This window comes from Arachis stenosperma, chromosome 8 (assembly GCF_014773155.1).
Source record: "Arachis stenosperma cultivar V10309 chromosome 8, arast.V10309.gnm1.PFL2, whole genome shotgun sequence".
NCBI classification, from domain to species: domain Eukaryota; kingdom Viridiplantae; phylum Streptophyta; class Magnoliopsida; order Fabales; family Fabaceae; genus Arachis; species Arachis stenosperma.
This window is the reverse complement of record NC_080384.1, coordinates 25,170,887-25,191,476: the sequence shown is the minus strand read 5'-3', so window position 1 is coordinate 25,191,476 and position 20,590 is coordinate 25,170,887. Positions and strand designations below refer to the sequence as shown.

The 20,590-nt window shown below is 40.2% G+C and overlaps 1 protein-coding gene and 1 pseudogene across 1 annotated transcript; both read right to left on the bottom strand.

Annotated features, from left to right (window-relative positions):
- Positions 1-1,873: 1,873 nt before the first annotated feature.
- Positions 1,874-15,070, bottom strand: LOC130946736 (uncharacterized). Its single transcript, XM_057875577.1, has 11 exons — positions 14,811-15,070; positions 14,490-14,614; positions 14,058-14,330; positions 13,766-13,964; positions 13,595-13,655; positions 13,373-13,434; positions 13,056-13,110; positions 12,890-12,977; positions 12,594-12,712; positions 12,126-12,251; positions 1,874-2,609 (listed from the first exon to the last, which is right to left on the bottom strand). The coding sequence occupies exons 5-11, from the start codon at positions 13,625-13,627 to the stop codon at positions 2,562-2,564; spliced, it is 531 nt and encodes a 176-aa protein (XP_057731560.1). The 5' UTR covers positions 13,628-13,655; positions 13,766-13,964; positions 14,058-14,330; positions 14,490-14,614; positions 14,811-15,070; the 3' UTR covers positions 1,874-2,561.
- A 1,498-nt stretch (positions 15,071-16,568) lies between these two features.
- On the bottom strand, positions 16,569-18,377 carry LOC130945634 (glucan endo-1,3-beta-glucosidase 14-like; annotated as a pseudogene).
- Positions 18,378-20,590: the final 2,213 nt, after the last annotated feature.

Below are 20,590 nucleotides of genomic sequence, written 5' to 3'. Positions count from 1 at the left end.
GTTGTGACAGGCTTTTTCTTCGTTTATCGATAAAACCACCAGGTGCATTAATATCTTCGTTTTCTCATGGAATACCATACGCACATTAATTAACCACAACAAAATGTATTAATTTATCTATTGTTAACATCAATTTTGTTTTTCATTAATGTATATCAATCCACACGTCCGTCACAATTCATAACCATTCCTTATATTTATCCATAACCACATCCGGGAGAAAAGTCATAGCTTCAAGGGCCGTTGTCGTCTACCAAACCTCCCGATCTTCATCCCGCAAAATGTCGCACGAATCCCTCGACGACCACGCCATTAGTCCGGGCGACCTCCAGGAACAACCGACCGCAGACCTAATCAACACCCTCCAACAGAGGATGAGGTTTCTGAGTGATAGTCTTCGTAGGACACAGGACGAAGCAAGGACGGCCAGGATCGAGGCAATCACTGCCAAAGTCAGGGCTAGTATCAGGAAGCATCAACTGGAACAAGGCCGCCGGTTGGAGAAGAAGTTGCGGACGGAGTTGGAACACCACCAAACCACCGTTCGCGAACTCGAAGACAAAGCAAACGCTTTGAAGGCGGAAAATGCCGATCTTCGTCGACGGGAACAGCAACAGATGGCACCGTGGCGTGAAATGGAAGGCAGGCTTGAGGTTGTGGAGATCAAGGTAGGTTTATTGGCCCGCCAACTGTATGGTCATCCTGCGGCAACGGCAGACGGCTCTGACTATCAGGATCCCACCGGCCAGAATGGAGACGATGTCGGGGCTATATGAACCACGGCATCTACCGTCCGAGTCTTTATTTCGTTAGCTGTTCTTCGCATGTTCTGTAACCCCCGAGTAAAACTGGGTTTTCTTAATTATATATAATATATAAATTCAGCATCGTTTGAGTTATTTTTCTTTCTTTCTTTCAATCATCGGATGAAGCCATCTACACAGGCGGGCAAACCGGAAACACTCCGTCGACCCCTGTCGGAGCATAGGATCTTTAATGCCTGCTTCAACACGGCGACCGATACTATCCGGCCGGTCAAAGAAAAATAAAAAGGACAATAAGGGTATAACACGTAAATCGTTTCGCTGCCCAACAGTAGAATATACACCGACATTAGTTAATTTTTACCGCTTAGCGCGTAACTCGTTTCGTTGCACAAAATTATGGTTAATACCGGATATTTAGTACAATTAATTTAGGTAATTACACCCATATTAAATACATGTCGTATGCTGTACATTATGGAATATTAAACCGAATAAAAATCGTCAGTGATCACATCTGATTAAGTTATCGAATAATATGGTCATTTTTTTTTCGGTAAATTGCAATAATAATTTTTCTATGGTTGATTTGACAAAAGAAAGCTCTTTTCTTCATATCTCTGTACACCACACCCCTACACCTGACCCTGGCATCCCTGCACACCTGCTTATGAACCTCATTCGGCTTGAAGTACACGTTAACTCCTGAGCGTGGGGTCCGCGCGACAGAAATACTAATGTGCTTTTCCAATTCTCTACGGATGGTTCTGGAAAGGATAAGGTAATTAATTAATATGGGACGAACGAAATACTAATGTGCTTTCCAATTCAACTGATAGGGTTTTATCGAGGCACAAATTAAATGTTGACTATTCGATTCTTGTGTTATATTCATGACAAGCTTAATTGCGTTCCTTAATTGCTAATTGAAGAAATGTTTAATGTTATCTTTAACTTTTTTTTTTCAACCGAAATAGCTTAAATTAATCTCCTATTTTCGTGAATAAACCCCACTACTGACACGTGATTTGCGTTAAAAACCCATCCAAGCAACTTTATACTATATATGTGTATACGTGCCCGTTATTCACAACCCCAAACCCTAGTAACGACTAACCCTTATTCACGTCTTCTTTGCCGGAACTCCTTCTCTCAACTCTCAGTCTACCCTTCTCCATAACTGCCACAATGTCGTCGTCGTCTTATCCCGACAAAATGTCGGAGCAATCAATCACAGAACACGCCATTAGTCCAGAGGACCTCGTGGAACTCTCCATCGACGCACTTATCGACATCATCCGCGTAGATGATAGGTCCGCAGATTGTGATCTCGTTGCGGCGGCACTGGTTAGGAGGGAGGAGAACTTAAAGGCGACACTTGTAACCACCAACGCAGAACTGAGGCAGGCAAAGGTCGAGCTGATGGCCTCCAAGTTCGTCTTCGAGGCAAGGAAGGATGAACTGGAGAAAGAGGTGCAGGAAAAGCGACGGCTTGAAAAAGAATTGAGCACAGAGAAGCGAAAAAATGACGCGCTCCTTCAACAGTTGGTTCTCACTGAGAAGGAATTACAAGCTGAAATTGCCCAGCGCCATGAACGACAACAGGTTGAGTCTCTTCCGTGGTCTGAGCTGGAACGCCGGCTGGACGTTGTGGAGGAAAGGCAAAGGTTCTTGCTCCGTCGTCGTCCTAGTCGTCCTCCGGCCGGGCAGAATGAAGACGGCGCCGGAGGTAGTTGATGGGTTGCACATGCAACATGTCTGGATGTCAAGTTTTCCGCCGAGGCCAGTGTGATCCCATTATTTCCTATGTTTGTTCTGTCGCCCTTTCGATATTCTGCAATGGAACTTAAACACGGATAACACAATTATGCATACTTTTCTCTGTGTCCTTTTTTTTAAATCATACGAAATACGTCTTTTAAAAACCCTAAACAACAATTTAGTGTATTTACATAATTAATAAAATATATGTTATTTAAAACAATCGAAGTTAAACAATACTATAGTTATTAAGTCTATAAATTTTAGAACTTTACACTAACATTGTCCCCAACCCGAAGTAACGAGTGAAGAGATATCAGATAAAGATTAATCATTATATTCGACTATTAATCAAGATTAATCATTGTTGTATACATTTACTAGCCCTGTTATATTATGCGATTACAAGAATAAGGTAAAATACACCATCAGCACGCATAGCAATTAGCATGATCGGCATATCCATCGCTGGGGTTTACAAAACTACTTAAACGCAGTAAGTCCCAAGAACTTCCGCACCTCGTATTCGGCCAGGCATTGCACACACGCCACAGTGGACAGATCGCTGTCGTCACCAATGGTCCCACGAGTACGGCAACTACCGGAACGGCATGACACGGGATCTTCTGGGTCGCCGGGGGTATATCGGACCACGGACCGGCGAACACCTGCGTGAAGACCTCCCTGCACCTGTCGACTTCGCCGGAGTCACGAACGACGGAAAAAAGTTCGAATCCACGGCTGACCTCATCATCTGTTTTGTCGCCGAGCGACAGAAGCAGCATCGCAGCGATGTAGCAGGCCTCCACATCGCCCAGCTCTGCTGCCTCGGTCAGGGTCCGCATACCACCTCTGCGGTGGCCACACCAGAATAAATGAGACATCCCAACGCGGAGCATAGCGGCCGGATTCCGTGCTATGGCGCATCGACGCAGAAATGTCATTGCAGGCGTACCGGAGTATTCGAGGAAGCAAGCGATAGGCAACACCGACACCAACGCGTGCCTGTACACGGCGTCGGAATTGCATGCAGATGCAAATAACCTGCAACTCGCCTGCATGTTGAACAGATCCTCAATCGAATTCGATGCAACCATCCTGGCAATACTCGACCATAATTCGACAGGAAGAAAATTGGGCAGACGCTCGTGCTGAATGGATGCCTCCAGTTTTGTTTTGTCCTCTTGGGAACTTCCGGCCATTTGGAGGGACTTCGAGGACGGATTATTGGAGATTACAAAAGGAGGATGGACGAATTTGTAGATGCCCTTGTGGCATTTTGCTTTTAATATAATATACTGCCGTTCGGGGGGTACGGGGAGGGGGGTTGCCCGTGGTTCAGTACCGCATACGTTTTTCTAGATGTTTTCGTTTACCGATGCATTCATATATTATAATAATTATATTGATTATAGAAGCATTTATCGTAATTAAATCATACGGCAGATGCCCGACGTTTTAGTCCAAGGTCTTACGGGTCAATGCAACAACGGGATGGAGACACCATAGACCGACGCCTCCCCTCCCCGGCAATGTATGTTTAGGAATTACTGTTGCACTGTTTAGCCGCAACGCTAATATTGAAATTTTGACGGCCCGTTTTTTTTTTAATTTTTCTTTTTTAATTTATTCGGCTTGCCCTATTAGCGAATGAAGTAATGAAATAGTGCTTCTATCGTAGGTTATGCGTGTGACCGTTTAAATGTTTGAAAACTGTGATATGCATCGTTTCGAATATGTCACTTATACGGTCCACGACAGCGGGGATTTACAAGGCCACCCAACCCTAAACACCCGACTCATTAACAATGAAATACGTTCAGCTTCGGTTACAGCGAAACTTCATCTGAAAGTAAATAGACTAAAGAAATGCAACACCTCCAACTCGGCAAGGCAGTGGACGCAGGACACAGTAGAGGAATCGTTGGTGGCACCCATGGTTCCTCGGGTCGGGCAGACGGTTGACCGACAGACGACGGGCTTCCCTGGATCCGACGGGTGCACCCCAAACAGCGGATTTGCGAACAACTGCCCGAAGATTTCTCTGCACATTTCGATTTTTCCAGCAGCCAGCACGTTCTCAAACATTTCAACCCCCCTACCAGCGTCCGTCGCGTCCCCAACACCTGGCGTCAGCAGCAGCATCGCACAAATGTAGCGGGCTGGGACATCACCCGCATCGGCGGCCTCAAGCAGAGTGTCGACCCCACCAACAAGTCGGCCCATCCAGCAGAATTCTCTCATCCCTATACGGAATATAGCGCCCGGATTTCCTGCGCGCGCGCTGACACTAAGGAACCCATCCTCAGGACGGTCCTCCAAGTCGAAACCGAACACGACGGGTATCTCGGCCATCGAGGCCACCTTCAACACCGCAGATGAGCGGCAGATGTCCAGAAATACCTTGCAGGTCGCCTGCATGTTAAACAGATCCTGGATGGACGACGACGCAACCCTTAATGCAATTCTCTCCCATATCTCGCGAGGGAGAAGGGTCTGCGGACAGACGCGCGGTGGGACCCCTTTCCCTTTCCCTTTCCCTTTCCCTTTCCTTCTCCCATATCCGGCCTTCTCTCCTATTCTGCCTTTCTCGGTGGTTGCACTAGATCTCATCCTGTTTGACCTAAATTTAATGAGTAGGTGGTGGAAGGGGAAGTTTACAGGAGGACCGTCGTTAGTATGGATCACAAGATGAGGGGAAGGAAAACTGGGTACTGAACTTATAAACTGCAAAACGGCTCACCAGATAAGTCAGGAACCGTGCCACGCACGCCTTCATTTACGCCAGCTGTAAGTCTGTAACCGATGCTTCGTTTTTAGGGTTGGCACGGGAATCGAAGACATCTTAAACGTCGGTTTAGAACCTGAACGCTGAAAAATAACTTTAAATTTAAATTTAAAACTACATTAAATTTGTTATCCCTTGATTTTCGTTAAATATAAATATCTTATTTTTTCAAAAAACAAACGACTTACATCAATTAATAACACATTTTCTAATTAAAAAAAAAGTATTCGAAGCAGCTTCTCAGTATACACTATAAGCCCTACGCTATATAGGTATACGTGCACCTTAATGACAAACCCTATCCCTCTCAGTGCTTCTTTCCCAGTTCTTCTCTGCCGTTTCTCCTTCTCTCACCTCTCCGTCTATCCTTCTCCACATCCTTAATTCTGCGACCCTCCACTGCTCTCTCCATTGTGCACTACCGAGAGAATGTCGAAGGGAACCGTCAACGACAACGGCGCCAGTCCCGTCAAACTCAAGGAACGGCCCATGTCCAGAATGATCGACGTCGTCCGTACAGATGAAAAGTCCAGCGTATGTGACTTCGTTCAAGCCGAACTTCTCAGGAGGGAGGAAATTTGGGAGGCTAGCGTCGAGACAATATCACAGCAACTCTTCCGTGTCAGGTCCGAGAACTTGAAGTTAATGGTAAAGTTGAACAACATGGAGGATCAACTGGCTCAAGACGAGAAGGCAAGGCGTCTTGAGGAAAAGTTTCTGCGCATGGAGCAGAGACAGTGTGATGCGACCGTTCGCCGAATGTATGACAGAGCAAACGAAATGATGGCCGAAAGCTCAAAGTGGCATGACCTGGCACAAAGGGTCGTCGATGTTTTGGAGGTCGAGGACAAATCTTTGTCCCCTCCATTACCCGTTCAACCGGAGCAGAGTGAACACAGGGACGGAGGAATTTGACCTGGTGCACATGTGTGACATATCTATGTTGTGTTGGTTTCTGTCGAACCCTGAAGCCCTGAACTTTCTATTTAGTTTGTTTCTTAGGTCGCCCTTGTTTTCGGTAGATTAATATTCTGTGCTTGTAGTCATTATAATTCCGTTTAATCCAGATGCGGTTAACTATCAACATCTTCTCATCTCCTGTATTGTTAGTAATATTTTGAGTATATTTAAATTGAAATAATTTCCCATAAATACGCAAAACACGCCCTTCGGCGAATCGCCATTGAGTTAACGATTTTTGGGCTGTTCTGTATCGATTCAAGGATTACACCAACTTTTTTTTCCAATATCCAAAAAAAGGGCAAACTTTTTTTATATTCGATTGTTACTGCTTACTGGTGTTTTTCATTAATATTATAACATTTTGCTGTAATACTGTGTCATGGGATAAGAAGAAATCGGGCTAAAAAATTTATATATGAATAATTTTAATGTGAAATACAAAAATATTTTATTATTTTAATGTTTTACATAGTTGTAGTGGTAGCACAAAACGACAATAATTTTTTAATTATAAAAAAACGAAACGTTCTTGACGTTTTATAATAAAAAATATTATTTTAATTATTAATACACAAAACGTCACTGACGTTTTGTAAAAATATATTATCTTAATCGAAGAAACACAAAACGTCACTGACGTTTTGTAAATGGCCATAGTTGTGTTTAACACACAGGATAAAGGATTTCACCTCTAATAATACAATATTAAAAAAAAATTGAAAAAATCCTGAATAACGATTTTTAAGTAAGTCAGAAAAATTAAAAAAGGTTATTAGACATCGTAAATTACGATTTTAAGTAAATATAAATCGTTTATTTTCCCAAAAATAAACCAAGTACATCAATTACTTCTTTATTCGACGAAGCTTCCCAATTTACACGGTATATGTATACGTGCCCCTTAACGACAAACCCTACCTCCCAATGCTTCTTTCCCAGTTCTTCTCTGCCGTAACTCCTTCTATCACCTCTGCGTCTATCCTTATCCTCTTCCTTATTTCTGCCACCGTCCACTGCTCTCTCCACTGTGTACTTCTGAGAAAATGTCGAAGGAGACCGTCACCGACCCCACACTTAGTCCCGTCGACCTCTCGGAAGAACCGATGTCTAATCTGATCAACATCTTCCGTACAAATGAACAGTCCGCGGATTTTGACCTCCTAGAGGCCGAACTTCTCAGGAAGGAGGGGTTATGGGAGGCTAGGAGTGAAAAGGCGGCAGAGGAACTCTTCCAGCTCCATGCCAAGAACGTTGACTTAATGGTCAAATTGAAGCAAATGGAGGATCAACTGGAGGAAGAGAAGAAGGCACGGCGACGGGATGAAAAGTTGCTTCGCAGGACCTTGCGACACTATGACGTGGCCGGTCAACGACTGTATGACAAAGCAACCGAAATGATGGCGGAAAGCTCAAATTGGCGACTCCTGGCAAACAGTGTCGTGGATGTTTTGACAGCCAAAGAGAAATCTTTGTCCCGCCAGGCAGGCGTTCCACCGGAGCAGGGTGAAGACAGTGACGGAGGTATTTCAACTAGTTCACATGGGTGACATCTTTATGTTGTTTTCGTTTTTTGTCGTTGACCAAAGCCTTGAATGATCTATCTGGTTTGTTTGTTTCGTCGTCCTGTTGACCTTATGAAAAGCTAATTAAACCTTTGTAGCGATTATTATATCTACTTTCATCGGTTCGTTCTCTGCTTATCGTGAATTGTTTGTTGTTACCAATAACTCAGCCCCTATGCCTGTAATTCACCCAAGTGAAACAAGTCGTTTGAGCGATTTAGACAAAATTACGGAATTGTCTCGAGCCGTTATCATTTAACGTTTACCACGCATGATTCCAGAACATTTCGGCAACTATTTACAACTCATGATTCCAACTAAGATGCTTGGATCAACAAAGATTACGAAGGGACTGGTTTATACAAGTACGTACCTCAGTGTGATTCCCTTCTTTGAAAAGTACGCGCTTTTTTTTTTGGGGGTTGTGAAAAACGTAAACGTACGCGCGTTAATCTGGCGAAACACCTCCCGCCTTTTAAAATTTTTTTATCTTTTTAATAAATAACCCTTAAACCTGATTAGACTGGTCATTAATTGGAAATTAATGTGGGTGCAATTACCAAGGGCAATAAACGGATTTCTAACAAAAGCTATCACCACCGAATGTATTCAAAATTTAAATTATAGCCTTAACCAAATCTTATCAATCATTCCACTTCAGTGAGTCAGCGAAAAATCCGTTCGTGTTGTCAGCCTTTGCCCGTTGATGGATGCACGGATTGATGTAGTCCTTGGAAGCAGGTAAGTTGTTCATAATTACACTTATTATTTTCTATATTTACGGTTTTTAAATTTTTTTTTGTGGGTTTCGTCTTTGGTCATCCTGAAAAATAACATTTTTTTTATCTGGTATTTGGGCCAGAGAAATAGAGTCGACCCAAAAACGAAAACCCGAACTCGCCAGAAACCCAACCCCTAATAACCGACCCCACTCGAAGCTCCTATCCTCTTCAGGTACGAAACTTTTTGGCTTCTACAGGAAGACTTCATGGAAGGGTGATGGCGCACAGTGCTAAGGGGGTGGAACTTTGACTAAATTATTTAATTAGATAGGATTCAGCCTTCATATCCGCTCGATTCACACGCTGTCCACTCTCTTGGTGTTCTCCTAACTAAGAATATCCCCTTCTTCTCTGTTCGTGCCTGAACGAGAAAATGGTACGAGAACACGCGAAAGGTGACGTCCTTAGGGTTATCAAAGCGGCAGGAGATCCGTCGCGACCGATGGTAGGTTAAAGCTTGCTCTTCTGTTCTTTCCATTATTTCTGACTCTCCTATCCGCATTGTGTTCTATCTCTGACGCCGACTCCTCATGTGCCCTTATATGCAGCGTCTACCGTTTCCGAATCGGCTCCTGCCGAAAGGTAGCAACCATCTCTACGTCACGGTCGCCGATGGGTCAAACCATACCTACAAGATTGAATGCAGACCCAACGGGTGGAAAGAGATCGCTCTCGGCACGGGATGGCAAAGGTTCTATCGTGAATACAAGCTCCAACCATCTAACATTCTGCTCTTCAAGCACAAGGGCAGAGACGACTTCAGCGTTCGCATCTTTCAGTCACCGGGTTTCGAGAGGACGTATGCTACGTCCGGTGATGAAGTCGTCGACGTCACACCCCGGAAGGTTCGACGGATCCGTACACACGATACTGAAGCGCCCCGGCGTCGAAGGGGGTGCATCAATGTCCCCAGGACCGCAGCTGCAGCTGAGGTGGAGCAGACATTTCGGTCCGAGCACCCCTTCTTCATCATGCACATCACGAAAAGGCTCTTGGGCACCCACTTCCTGGTAATGGCTTTCCCTCTCCACTGTATATACACGTGTTACGTTGTTTAACTTTGGGGAACCGCATTATCTGTTTTGTTCCCCTGCTGTGCCCTCTATTAAAAGTAATGTGGCGGCCAATACCTGGTCTACATAAAGTGTTGATCTTTCGATGGTCCTTACTTTGTAGGCATGTGTGCCCTTCTACATAAAGTGTTGTTCCTCTGCATGCTAATTGTTCATCATGCCATCGTCAGTAGTTGTCGTTTCATTCTGTTTGACTGCATGCACATGTTACGCATCTCATTAACTACATCTCCTTGCTCCATTTTGGTTTGCCCAGCCAAATGTGCCGCACTTTGGAGACGACGTCAACGATTGTGTCATGGTGACTCTCAGATCGGGGGAGATCTCCGTCCGGGCCGTCTACAACAAATACGGGGGCAAGAGAAGGCGCAATTGTGGGGCCATTAGCAAAGGGTGGGTGGGTTTCTTGCGCAAGTGTAACATAAGTGTCCCCAAGCTGGCCGTCTTTGAGATCTCCAGTACCCACCCAAAAGTGGAGCTGTTGGTCAAATTTCTTGATTTTGAATGAATCCAACTGGGTTGATGACCTAGCTGACCATGTTATTTTGGATTGCCTTTTCTGATTTGGCAACAACTATTTGTGTTCTGATTGTCGATGTGTTGCAACTGCTAGACTTCACTCTTTTTGTACATGATATAATCTTATGACCGGTGTAACTAAGAACTTTTCAAAATATCAGTGTTCCTTAAATTACTTTACAATTCCAATTCACACAGCAGCATGGATGCTCTCTACACTAATTTGCAATTTCAATCCATACAGCACCATGGATGCTCTAAAATAATTTCCATGTTTAAATATAAGGCGTTACAAAATAAAGTCATATAGCGGCCTGGATATGGTCAAATTGGAAGTATAACACTCCAAAACAGTTTACTATAGCTACCTATTCTTTGTCCAAACATAGAACATCACGCATGATCTTCTAAGAAGCTAAAACACCTGCTGCATCACCAAACCTTTGCCTAGTTTGAAGACCCACGTTCCCACTGGATTAAGCTGTGAGCGCACTAAAAATAATGAATGGTTACCAAATTGTGCCCTGTGAATCATAACCATCGTCCAAGGCAACGTCCGATGCATCGTCCCATGCCAGCTACGACGATACTTTCAGTTAGCCATTAACTCGGAATCGATGAACAGCAATACACAAAATTGAAAAAGACGACTAAACAAATTTGTTGGCAAAGTCTTACCTCATCCTCCGCAGACGAGTCCTCCCTTCTGCAAGTTTCACCGACGCCCTCACCACTAAAGTATGATGCACCCTCTTAGCCCAACACTTCAGCCCAGCATTGGTTTCAGAAAAAAGGTGCATCTCAGGGAAAAAAAATCCATAGGCCCATCACGACTGACCCAAGTTCAACCAACTGTGTTCTAACCTAACCCGCCCGACCCGTAACACGATGGGTTTCTCCTTCGTCATCCTGTCGCCCACCATCCCCACGCCGCTTCGATCGTTCCTTGTTGGGCGTCTCCGGCAAAGCCATGCATCTAGCCGAAACATCACTCCTTGTTATCGGACGGACACCGTATCCAGCTCCGGCAAGGACGCTATGCAGATCTTCATCCTCCGAATCAACGAGTGGCGACAGAGGCGGCATTTCGGAAAGCAGGCAGCTTTGCAGTGTGACTCCGCGGGAGAAAGCTTCCTGCAACTCCGTTACTCCATTGATGGGTCAGTGACGGATACGTATCCAGCGCAGCTTATCTTGTATGCGTCAAACGACGTCCACGGCGCTTTTCCTTCCCTCTCAGCCCTCCTCTATCATGTCCGATTTGGCGTTAAACAGAATCACTAACAGTCATTAATTTAGCTCTTAAAACATGATAAAATAATTCCACATAAACCCAACTAATTTTTAATTGTAACAAAAAAAACCAGCTACAAAGTGAAATTTGCACACTAACCCCTCTGACACACCTACACCACTAACCAATCATAAGAGGAGAGAGAAAGAGTAATCTCTACCATTGGATTGAAAAAACAGAGAGATCCGACGGCCACCCTCAAATGGCGCACCGATCAGCCAAACATAAACATCATGTGCACTGGTGTGCCAAAGAATCTTGGCACACCGAATCCGTCCCCCTCTTCGACGCCGAATTTCCTTTCATTCAAAACTGAATGAAAACTCTTCTCTCTCACCGTGGCTTAAAGCCTTTCTTTCTTTATTTATTTGTTTTTCTTTTTTTTTTTTTTTAATGAGATGTGGGCCCCACTTAGTTGGGGACCCACCAACATATATAAAGCCAAAGAATCTCATTCTTTGCATGCTTAATTTTAAGGGAAAAAAGGACATTTCCACTTGTTTTCCTCACACAAGTGTTTGCAAATACACCAAAGAGGTTTGCGTGGTACACCATAATATGAGTTGTATACTAAATGAAACCTCGAATAAAAAAAGTATGAATAAAGTCACTTTCTTACATCTGGATTGCATAGCAAACTAAAAGATGCTAATAGAGTTGATCTTGGTGGTGGAAGCGCATCTGGAATTGTCCCTGCTGTATGCATCAACCCTAGAAGGCCTTGAACACCTTCATAACTTAATTCCTATATAAGACCAAAACAGCACAAGGGTCAGGGCACTTATGTAAGTAAATAGCCATTTACCAAGCAAACATTTATGACTGCATATGATAACTTCAAGGAAAGAAAATGCAGGATGCTTAAGAGGGAGAATATGGGGTAAAGCAAAAAATATATATGTGATTTTAATTCCAATAGGAAATAACATAGTTCTTAATTCTTAAGGTCTAACTCCACTTTCATTGCAGTACATTATTATCAAATAAAAGGCAGAACATGCACAGGAACATAATTGTAGAGGGTTCTTAGATGATGATTCTAAGATTGCAGATCAGTTGCAGTGGTTTTACAGGAGAGTGAACTCACAGAGAATAAATTGGCCAAAGGAATGTATGGTTGAAGGGTATGTTTTGAAACACCAATTGCAAGAACACCATTTGACTTTTCCTTCTCTTCTGTGTAAAACCTCCGGTAGATTTCTACTCCTGCAATGCTATGCAAGCTTTATTCTGGGGTTATCAGTATAAAATCTGGAAATGACTTAGAAATCAATGTAACTGAGGCAAGAAATTAGCAACTCAAACTAGCTTAGTTCATTTTGATTCTTCATTTTGAATCAATTAGTCATCCTGCTATAGATACTAATACAATATCTCCACTACCTTTTTCGACACTGTCAACACCTGGAAGAACTTTCCCGAGGTTTTCTGTCTCCAACATGTCAGCAAAGGTAGGATACCAACGTATTCCCTACATATTGATTATGTTAAGAAGCAGAGCAACCGCATTACAGAAAGATCCCCCACTAATAACAAAACTAGTCATTACCTGAACTTCAAACACGACAGATTTGTTTACCAGAATCAGGTTTCCTAGTCCAATCCTGGAAAGGGAAAACCAAATATGAATAGAAGTGAAATGGGCAACATGTAGCTCATAGTAATCCAATAGCCAACTATTAAGAGAAAATACAATCCACGAATCAAGTAACAAGATACTATGCATCCATGGTAACTGGTAAGACAACTTTTTTGTTACATTGGAAGCAAGCATAACACCTAAGTTTCTAAGACTTATTGGAATATAAATCTGCATAGAACCTCATTGGCATATCACATATCTTTAAAATTGTAAAACATTGAAACCTGCTGTATTTGCCGCCGGCGCACCTCCCTTCAACTGTTTTCAGGCCATCTGCAGTCAATAACTACATCATAATTCCTAAGACTTCATAAAAGAAATAGGACTCTACCGCATTACTTCAAAGCAATTCATTCTAAGCAATAGAGAATTTTTCTACCTATCAACATGGCTTGAGCGAAAAACAAATGCTTTAGCAGTGATTACAGAGTGATAGAACTTTCTACCTTTGAGCTGTGAGAAAAATGGTTCTTGAACATGGATTTCAAAAGAGAGACTCTTCAAAATCTGTTGAAACAAAAGTTCATACACTATTTAAGATCTGTTGCAACTAGCTTCAATCAAAAGACAAATAGAAAGAAGCAAATAGAGGCATCAAATGTTTAAGTTCATTTTACATTAGTATCTCAGATATCTTATCCAAAATCAATTTGTGCCACTCGGAATGCTTCTTCTGCACGGAAGCAATATCAATTTCATTGGTCACCGATGAATTGCATGATCCTGTCCAGAAAAACGTTTGAGAATCCATGCATTTCAAGAGAACTAATGCTAGACGCTTGTACAATGGATACAGTGGCACTCCTTCCAACAAATCTGCACACAAACACAAGCATGTAGTGTAAGCAGGAGGACAAAAATGGAAACTTCTTTTTTTTTTTCAATGGAGAGTAATATAAATAGTTGTACCGAGTGAAGAAGATGGTTGTGTGGGATCATCTTTGAGAAGGGTGGAGCAGAATTCAGTAGAAAGGGCAATATGGTAATTCTGAGAGTTAGAGAGAGTGAACTTCACGAGCTCCTCTAAACAATCACTTCCACACTTCTGAGAGTTGAGAAAGATTTATACACTCCAATAGTGCTTGTTGGTGATGTCAAATCCTCCTTTGTACTTTCCGAAATGATCAAAAGGATCCACTCTAACAGTATTATCAAGCTGCCAAATCTGTTCTGGTGCATTATCTGCAACAAATATAGACATAATGTTCCTCATTTTTAGCCAATTTTGAAAGACATGGAGAATATGCAACATTAATTATTATTAGTCCTTCAAGTAATACAGCTTTCAATGTGAACAAACACAAAGGTATAGAAGAAAATCTGAAAGAAACCATATATTACCTGATGGAGAATCAGCTGGTGGAAGAACTTGAGCAGCAATTTGTGGTAAAATCAACACCATAATCACTAAAACAGAAACTAGGCCTTTGATTGCATTGGCTACAACCATCTCTTTTAAGATTAATCTGCCAATCAATGTTTTCATATCCATTAGAGAATTTGATATGTCTATACAATCATGTTAGAACCATTAGGTAGAAGGAGTAAGGGCTTAGGAAAAAGACAAAAAAAACATTTGAAGGCTTTCCTTTTTACATAGAATAAGTTGGTTACAAGGAAAGAACATTTGTGACTGTTGTTTAGTGCATGAAAGTAACTTACCTCAGAAAGAAACTGAGAGAGAGAAAACCGAAAGTTACTGGAAAATTATTAAACTGTTCCCAAAAACCTGCAAGAATCTCTGCCTAAAGTTTTCTCTTTGGAGAAAAAACTTGGCTTGTGGCTTAAATGAACCATAAGACACTCAAAAACCCTCTTTTAGTCTGCAGAGTTTGCATGTGATGTGAAAACACCCATGTAGCTTTTTTCCCTTCTCAATATTCTCCAAAACCAATAAGTAATAGTGTTATAGAAACCTTTCACACTCTGATCTTTCAAAACTCAATAGGATGCTTAAAAAGTGTATATATATATGTATATATAACATATGAAAACACCTGGAAACTCATCAAGACTACTATTCAAGTGCCAAATTGTTTAATAAAAAGTACAAGAATCCAAATCCAACCTCAACTAGAACACTTTTAAGATTTTTCTGATGCTCTAAATCGTCATTTCTTATCAACTAAAAGACCTTGATGGGTTAGTTGGTTAATTAAATATTAATCAAGATTAGATTTTGCATAGTTTTGGCACAACTTTTTTAATTTATAGTCAACCCCTTGTCAGCAAAATTGAATTTTACTGCTTTAAACTTTAATTGGTGATTAAGAAGAAGAAAAAAATTGCTACCTAAAGTGATAGGTAAGGTTTCAAAACTTGTATAGTAACTTTACTGAAAAAATAAGACTCCAAAAACAAAGTGTCAATGAAATAATATTAGTGATAATAAAATAACATACAAAACCGTGTCAAACACTCTAGTCAGAGGGTTATGTTCTCATTTCTCAGTGTCCAAATTTTCAACCTAAACCACTTCTGATCGGATACATAACAACTACAAAGAAGTAAAAAAAATGTCATTTAATTTAAAAAATCCTATGTGTGTAAGGTCCTACTTTTTTTAAGGTGGTGCATCTGGTATAATTCACAAACAAAACCATAAATTTTCTTCATTTTTGCACCTCTTAAAGTCAAATGATGACAAAGGGCTTGACTTTCTGGTCAAGGAAACAAACTAGCTAGTGGAATTAATATGTGGGTAGATATTTTTTTAAATCCTCATTTTTTTTAAACTTTAGAATTTAGGGTTAGGATTTAGAATTTAGAATTTATTATTTAAATTTAATATTTAGGAATTATAATTTAGAGTAAAAGAATAATTTAAAAAAAGTTGATTGATATTAGTTGAAAAATAGTTGATTTTCTAGTTGAAAAATAGTTGATTTTCTGAAGAGGGGATTTTCTGAAAAATAGCAGACTTAACGGCTAGATACTTGTGCCAACTCAGCAGATTTGATTTATCTAACCTCCTAACAAACTTATCAGTTACAAAAACGTGATTAATTAACTGGCCCTTTTGTTCATTTTCAATATCTTGTTTTACTCTATCACTTCTCTCTCAATACTCTCAATACTCTGATTCTTTCTTCTCTCTCTGTTCTCTAGATATCATTTAGAAGAAGATGAGGGGAGGAATTTTTATTCCTCTCCGCTTCTTTAACATCGTTTTTACAGTTCCATTGTTTAGTGACGAATTACCAGCTTTATTAGGGATCTTAATCCGTGCGCTTCTCATGCTCTTGTTTCCGCGGTTAAGGTCGCGGTTGGAGCCAATTTTACCCTCTTGGAGCCAATTTCTCGCGGCCGATGCTTCATTCACGGGTGAACCGCCGGGCACCGACCAAGTGGGTAAAATTGGCTCCAACCGTGACCTTAACCGCGGAAACAAGAGCATGAGAAGCGCACCGATTAAGATCCCTAGCAATATGGTAATCCAGCAGCGGCCGCAAGAAATGCCGAAGAGGAAGCAGCAGCAGCGGCCGCAAGAAAAGCCGAAGAGGAAGCAGCAGCGGCCGCAAAAAATGCGCGAGCCGCCTCCGGTTCCAAAAAAATGAAATGTCCACCACCACCACCACCCCCCAGTTTCACCACGTCCCAAGAAGAAAAAAGCTCACTCGCCGGCACCAAAACAGCCTTGGAAATAAGGTGAATCGTTAGAGAATCATTCAAGTATTAAGGCTTTTCTTTGTATCTGTTATATACATACGATCTAACTGAACAAAATATGCACTATACATCACAAGTGAAACTCAACTTTTGGAATTATATTTTGTCTTTGTTGTTCTCTTTGAAACTCAACCCTTACTCAAAACAGCATTACTTTTGAATAACTTTTTGTCTCAAAAAAAGAATCATGTATATGAATTCGGGAATCCTGTTTACATTGACCCTTCCCTTCTGAATGTCACAGTCTCAAAAGCTTCCAAGCCGAGATAAAGCATGTAATTATACAGGCAAGAAAATTTACAGCAGAACCCTGCAAATTAAGAGCAATGGAATTATCAGATATAGATGCACAAAACAAAGTGTATGTGAGAATTTTGACAGGTAGGTATGTAGGTATAACAAAGGAAATCTAAATTAACAAATTAAGTGAGAAGCTTAAGATCAAAGATTTGGAGTAGTATCTACTTACATTGGAACTGGATGCAATAACCATCTCAGGGAGAAAACCCTGTAATCCAATGTTATAAACTGGGGTGCCATCAGGATAGTAAAGGCCATAGTTCCTCTCTGATGCGGGTCCAGGCTTCAAATTTTCATTGAACAAAGCAAACACATAAATATCAATTGGAACTGATGGATTTGCAGGAGTTCCTTGCTTCTGCTCTATCCTTTTCAGCAGATTACCATTATAAGTTGCTGCATTCTCTGGTGTAGCTCCAATTTCATTAGTATCACCCTTAGAAGGCCAACCTGTCTCTGAAATCCGGACCTCAATATCTGTATGGCCCAGCATCTTGATGGCAGCATCCACAGCATCAATTTGAGCATACAACATGTTGTCATAGTTGAGATTGGTGTTGGGATCGATGGAACCGGGATTGGGCTCGAATAGTACATAGCTCAAAGAAACCTCACTTGGGTTGTCCTTTGTATGCAAAAAAAGGGTATGCATTGATGAGAAAAGGTGAATTGAATTGAGAGTGAAAAGCAAGAAGAGGTTGGATATATTGAAGCAGATCTTGGCTAAACGAACCAGACGAAGGAGGGTATGAATTGCTTAATATGTTGAAAGAATGTGCTGTTGTGACAGTAACTTGTTGGTCTAATCCAAGATTAACATGGGCGCCATGAACACTCTCCATTGCTGGCAGGAGATTCATGATTAACTGGGTATCATTGGTGTTGAAGACTTCATTTCCAACGGTGATGTAGGTGATCTTGGTTTGTGAAAGGTAAGGTTGAAGGTGCTGCTGAATCCATGATTGAGCCTTGGAAGGGTTTGTCATATTGGCAAGGTACTCGTTTCCAAGGCCTACAACAAATTGGACATTGGAATTGGAGAATGCGAGTAGCACATTCGGATCAGCATCATAGAGCTTGATCCTAGTCACGTTCATTGATTTGATAAGAAGCAACTCTTGATGGAGATGGAAGATTGTTGGCTATCTGGCCATAGTTGATTCCAAAACCAAGGGAACTTATTTGCACAAATGAAGCTGAAATGGTTAGTAGATGGAAGAGAAGAGTGGGGAAGAAGGAGGGGCCTCTGTTATTGGCCATAGACAGAATGCTGAGACTTTCTTTGTAATGATAATAATTGTAAATATTTAGTATTTACACATTTGTCAACATACGTATACTTGAAACTGAACACCTCACGCCCTCCATGACCATGAAAGACGGCTCATGGCACGTGTTTCGGATCTCCATCTCTTTACATCATTCTTTTATTGTTGTAATAACTCATAACATGGCAAATGCCTCATTTCTCATCATTAGGAATACTTATTTGAACAACACTAGTTCTTAACTAGATATTGGCCTTCAAGGCTTCGATAAGGAGCAACAAAGTCATTGATTTGATGATGATATAGAGCTTTAAAGTGTGAACTGTTTGAAAATTTTCAAAAAGAAAGAATTAAGAGAGAGAAATATGAATTGTTGAAGGTGTCAGCAAGGTAGTGGTGTTGTTACAGTGCAAGCTAGAACAGAAAGAGAGAGAGAGAGAGAGAGAGGGGAAATAAAAAAGGAGAAGGAGGAGTTAAAGGTAAGCATTAAATGAGACAGAACTGCTAGTTCTGAAAATAGGGGAAGTTTAGGTGAAAATGATCCCAACTATAGTTGCATGAAAAGAAAATGATATCCCTACTAAAATTCTGAACCACAACTATCCATAAATAGAAAAAAAAATGTCAATACTCAAGTTAAGAGTTGCATTCATATCATGAAAACAAACAACATTATTGCAGGTGTTTCATGAATTATGGCTGAGTTTGTTCCATTACAGGTCACAGTATGAGACCCATTTGGTTTCAGTCCACAAACAACATTATTGCATGATTGTTGAATAAAAAATAATCATATATATAAAATTATAATAAAAAAAATAATTAATATATATGATTTAAATATTTTTAATAACCAGTAATATGGATTTTAATAAAATATAATTTATATATATTTTTTATTTATGTATATCTGTATAATTATATATATATAATTATTTAACAAAATTAATATATACGTATACATAAATAAAAAAATTATTATAATTTTTGGAAATTACACATGATTCTCATGGTTGATAAGGTAAGTTAATTATTTTCTATGATTCTTTCAAGTGATGTTTGGTCCATTTTACAAATATTTTTTGTTCATATTTTAAGTTTATTTGATAAGTAAAAATCTTTGCACGAATCAAAGACAGTGCAATTTTATAGATTTATAAGTGCTAATAGCCTTTATATTTAATTTATTTTATAGTGTGATAATAGATAATATATTTGGTAGTGGATTTGATTATTACCATATATATTATTTATGATCACATTCAGTATATATGTCTGATTTATTGAAGAAAGTAATTTATTAAAACCGATTAATAACTATTTTAGAGTTAATCCAATTAACACTAGATTAAAAAAATAAACAATACATAACATATTACTCTTTGATTAATCAAATTATTATAATTTAAATTAATTTTAAAAAAATAATTTAAAATTATAATTTCAATCTTATCACGTGCATGGCACGGGTAATTACACTTGTTAAAAATAAAAAAAATCAACCAATGTGGCAGGTGTAATGTAAATGGAAGGTAAGCAATTTACTTCCATGTTATCCACGCTTGCTTAAGCGAATGAGTAAGCTGATCACTCCACCAATCCAAATTGGTTCATGAACCTTCAATTTCAATACAATAGAATTATGTCAAAACCCAAAAGATAGAATTAAAGAATTTTGTTTCAGAGCCTGTGGGCCTTAAGGACAAATCCATAAACAATATTTGGACCTTATGAGCCCAACTTTTCTTCTTCTTTTTTTTTTAATTTATCCAATAATTAAATTGTAATCAACACTATCAAGATGTCGCTTTGGCCGAGTGGTTAAGGCGTGTGCCTGCTAATCTTTTCCTTTTTCAAGACAAAATTATTACAAGGACCAAAGATTTCTTCAGATAGAAAAGTCAACAATCATAAACAAAGGAGCATGCATGTGACTTTGTCCCACTTTTTCATTTTCACTGTAACTCAAAGCTGCCACAATAACTCTTAACAAATGAGCACTTTTCATAGTTATATATTTGATAGTTGATAGTTCCCTTCATAGTTGGCACATTATACATATATTTTCAATCTCATTATGCATGCAACTAAAATACATTATGCATTTTCTTTATAATAATGTCTTTCTATACACTGATAATGATAATAATACTGTTAAACACAATAAAAGATTCTGCATGCACGTGTATTAACTATTAACCATCA

Bases quoted from the DNA above. Each gene is read 5' to 3' on its own strand.
- LOC130946736 (XM_057875577.1), bottom strand. From the start codon at position 13,627: ATGTTCAAGAACCATTTTTCTCACAGCTCAAAG. The intron at 13,435-13,594 runs GTAGAAAGTTCT...ATTATGATGTAG, and splicing joins ATTTTTCTCACAGCTCAAAG to TTATTGACTGCAGATGGCCT. The intron at 12,252-12,593 runs GTGAGTTCACTC...GGTCTTATATAG, and splicing joins CTTTGGCCAATTTATTCTCT to GAATTAAGTTATGAAGGTGT.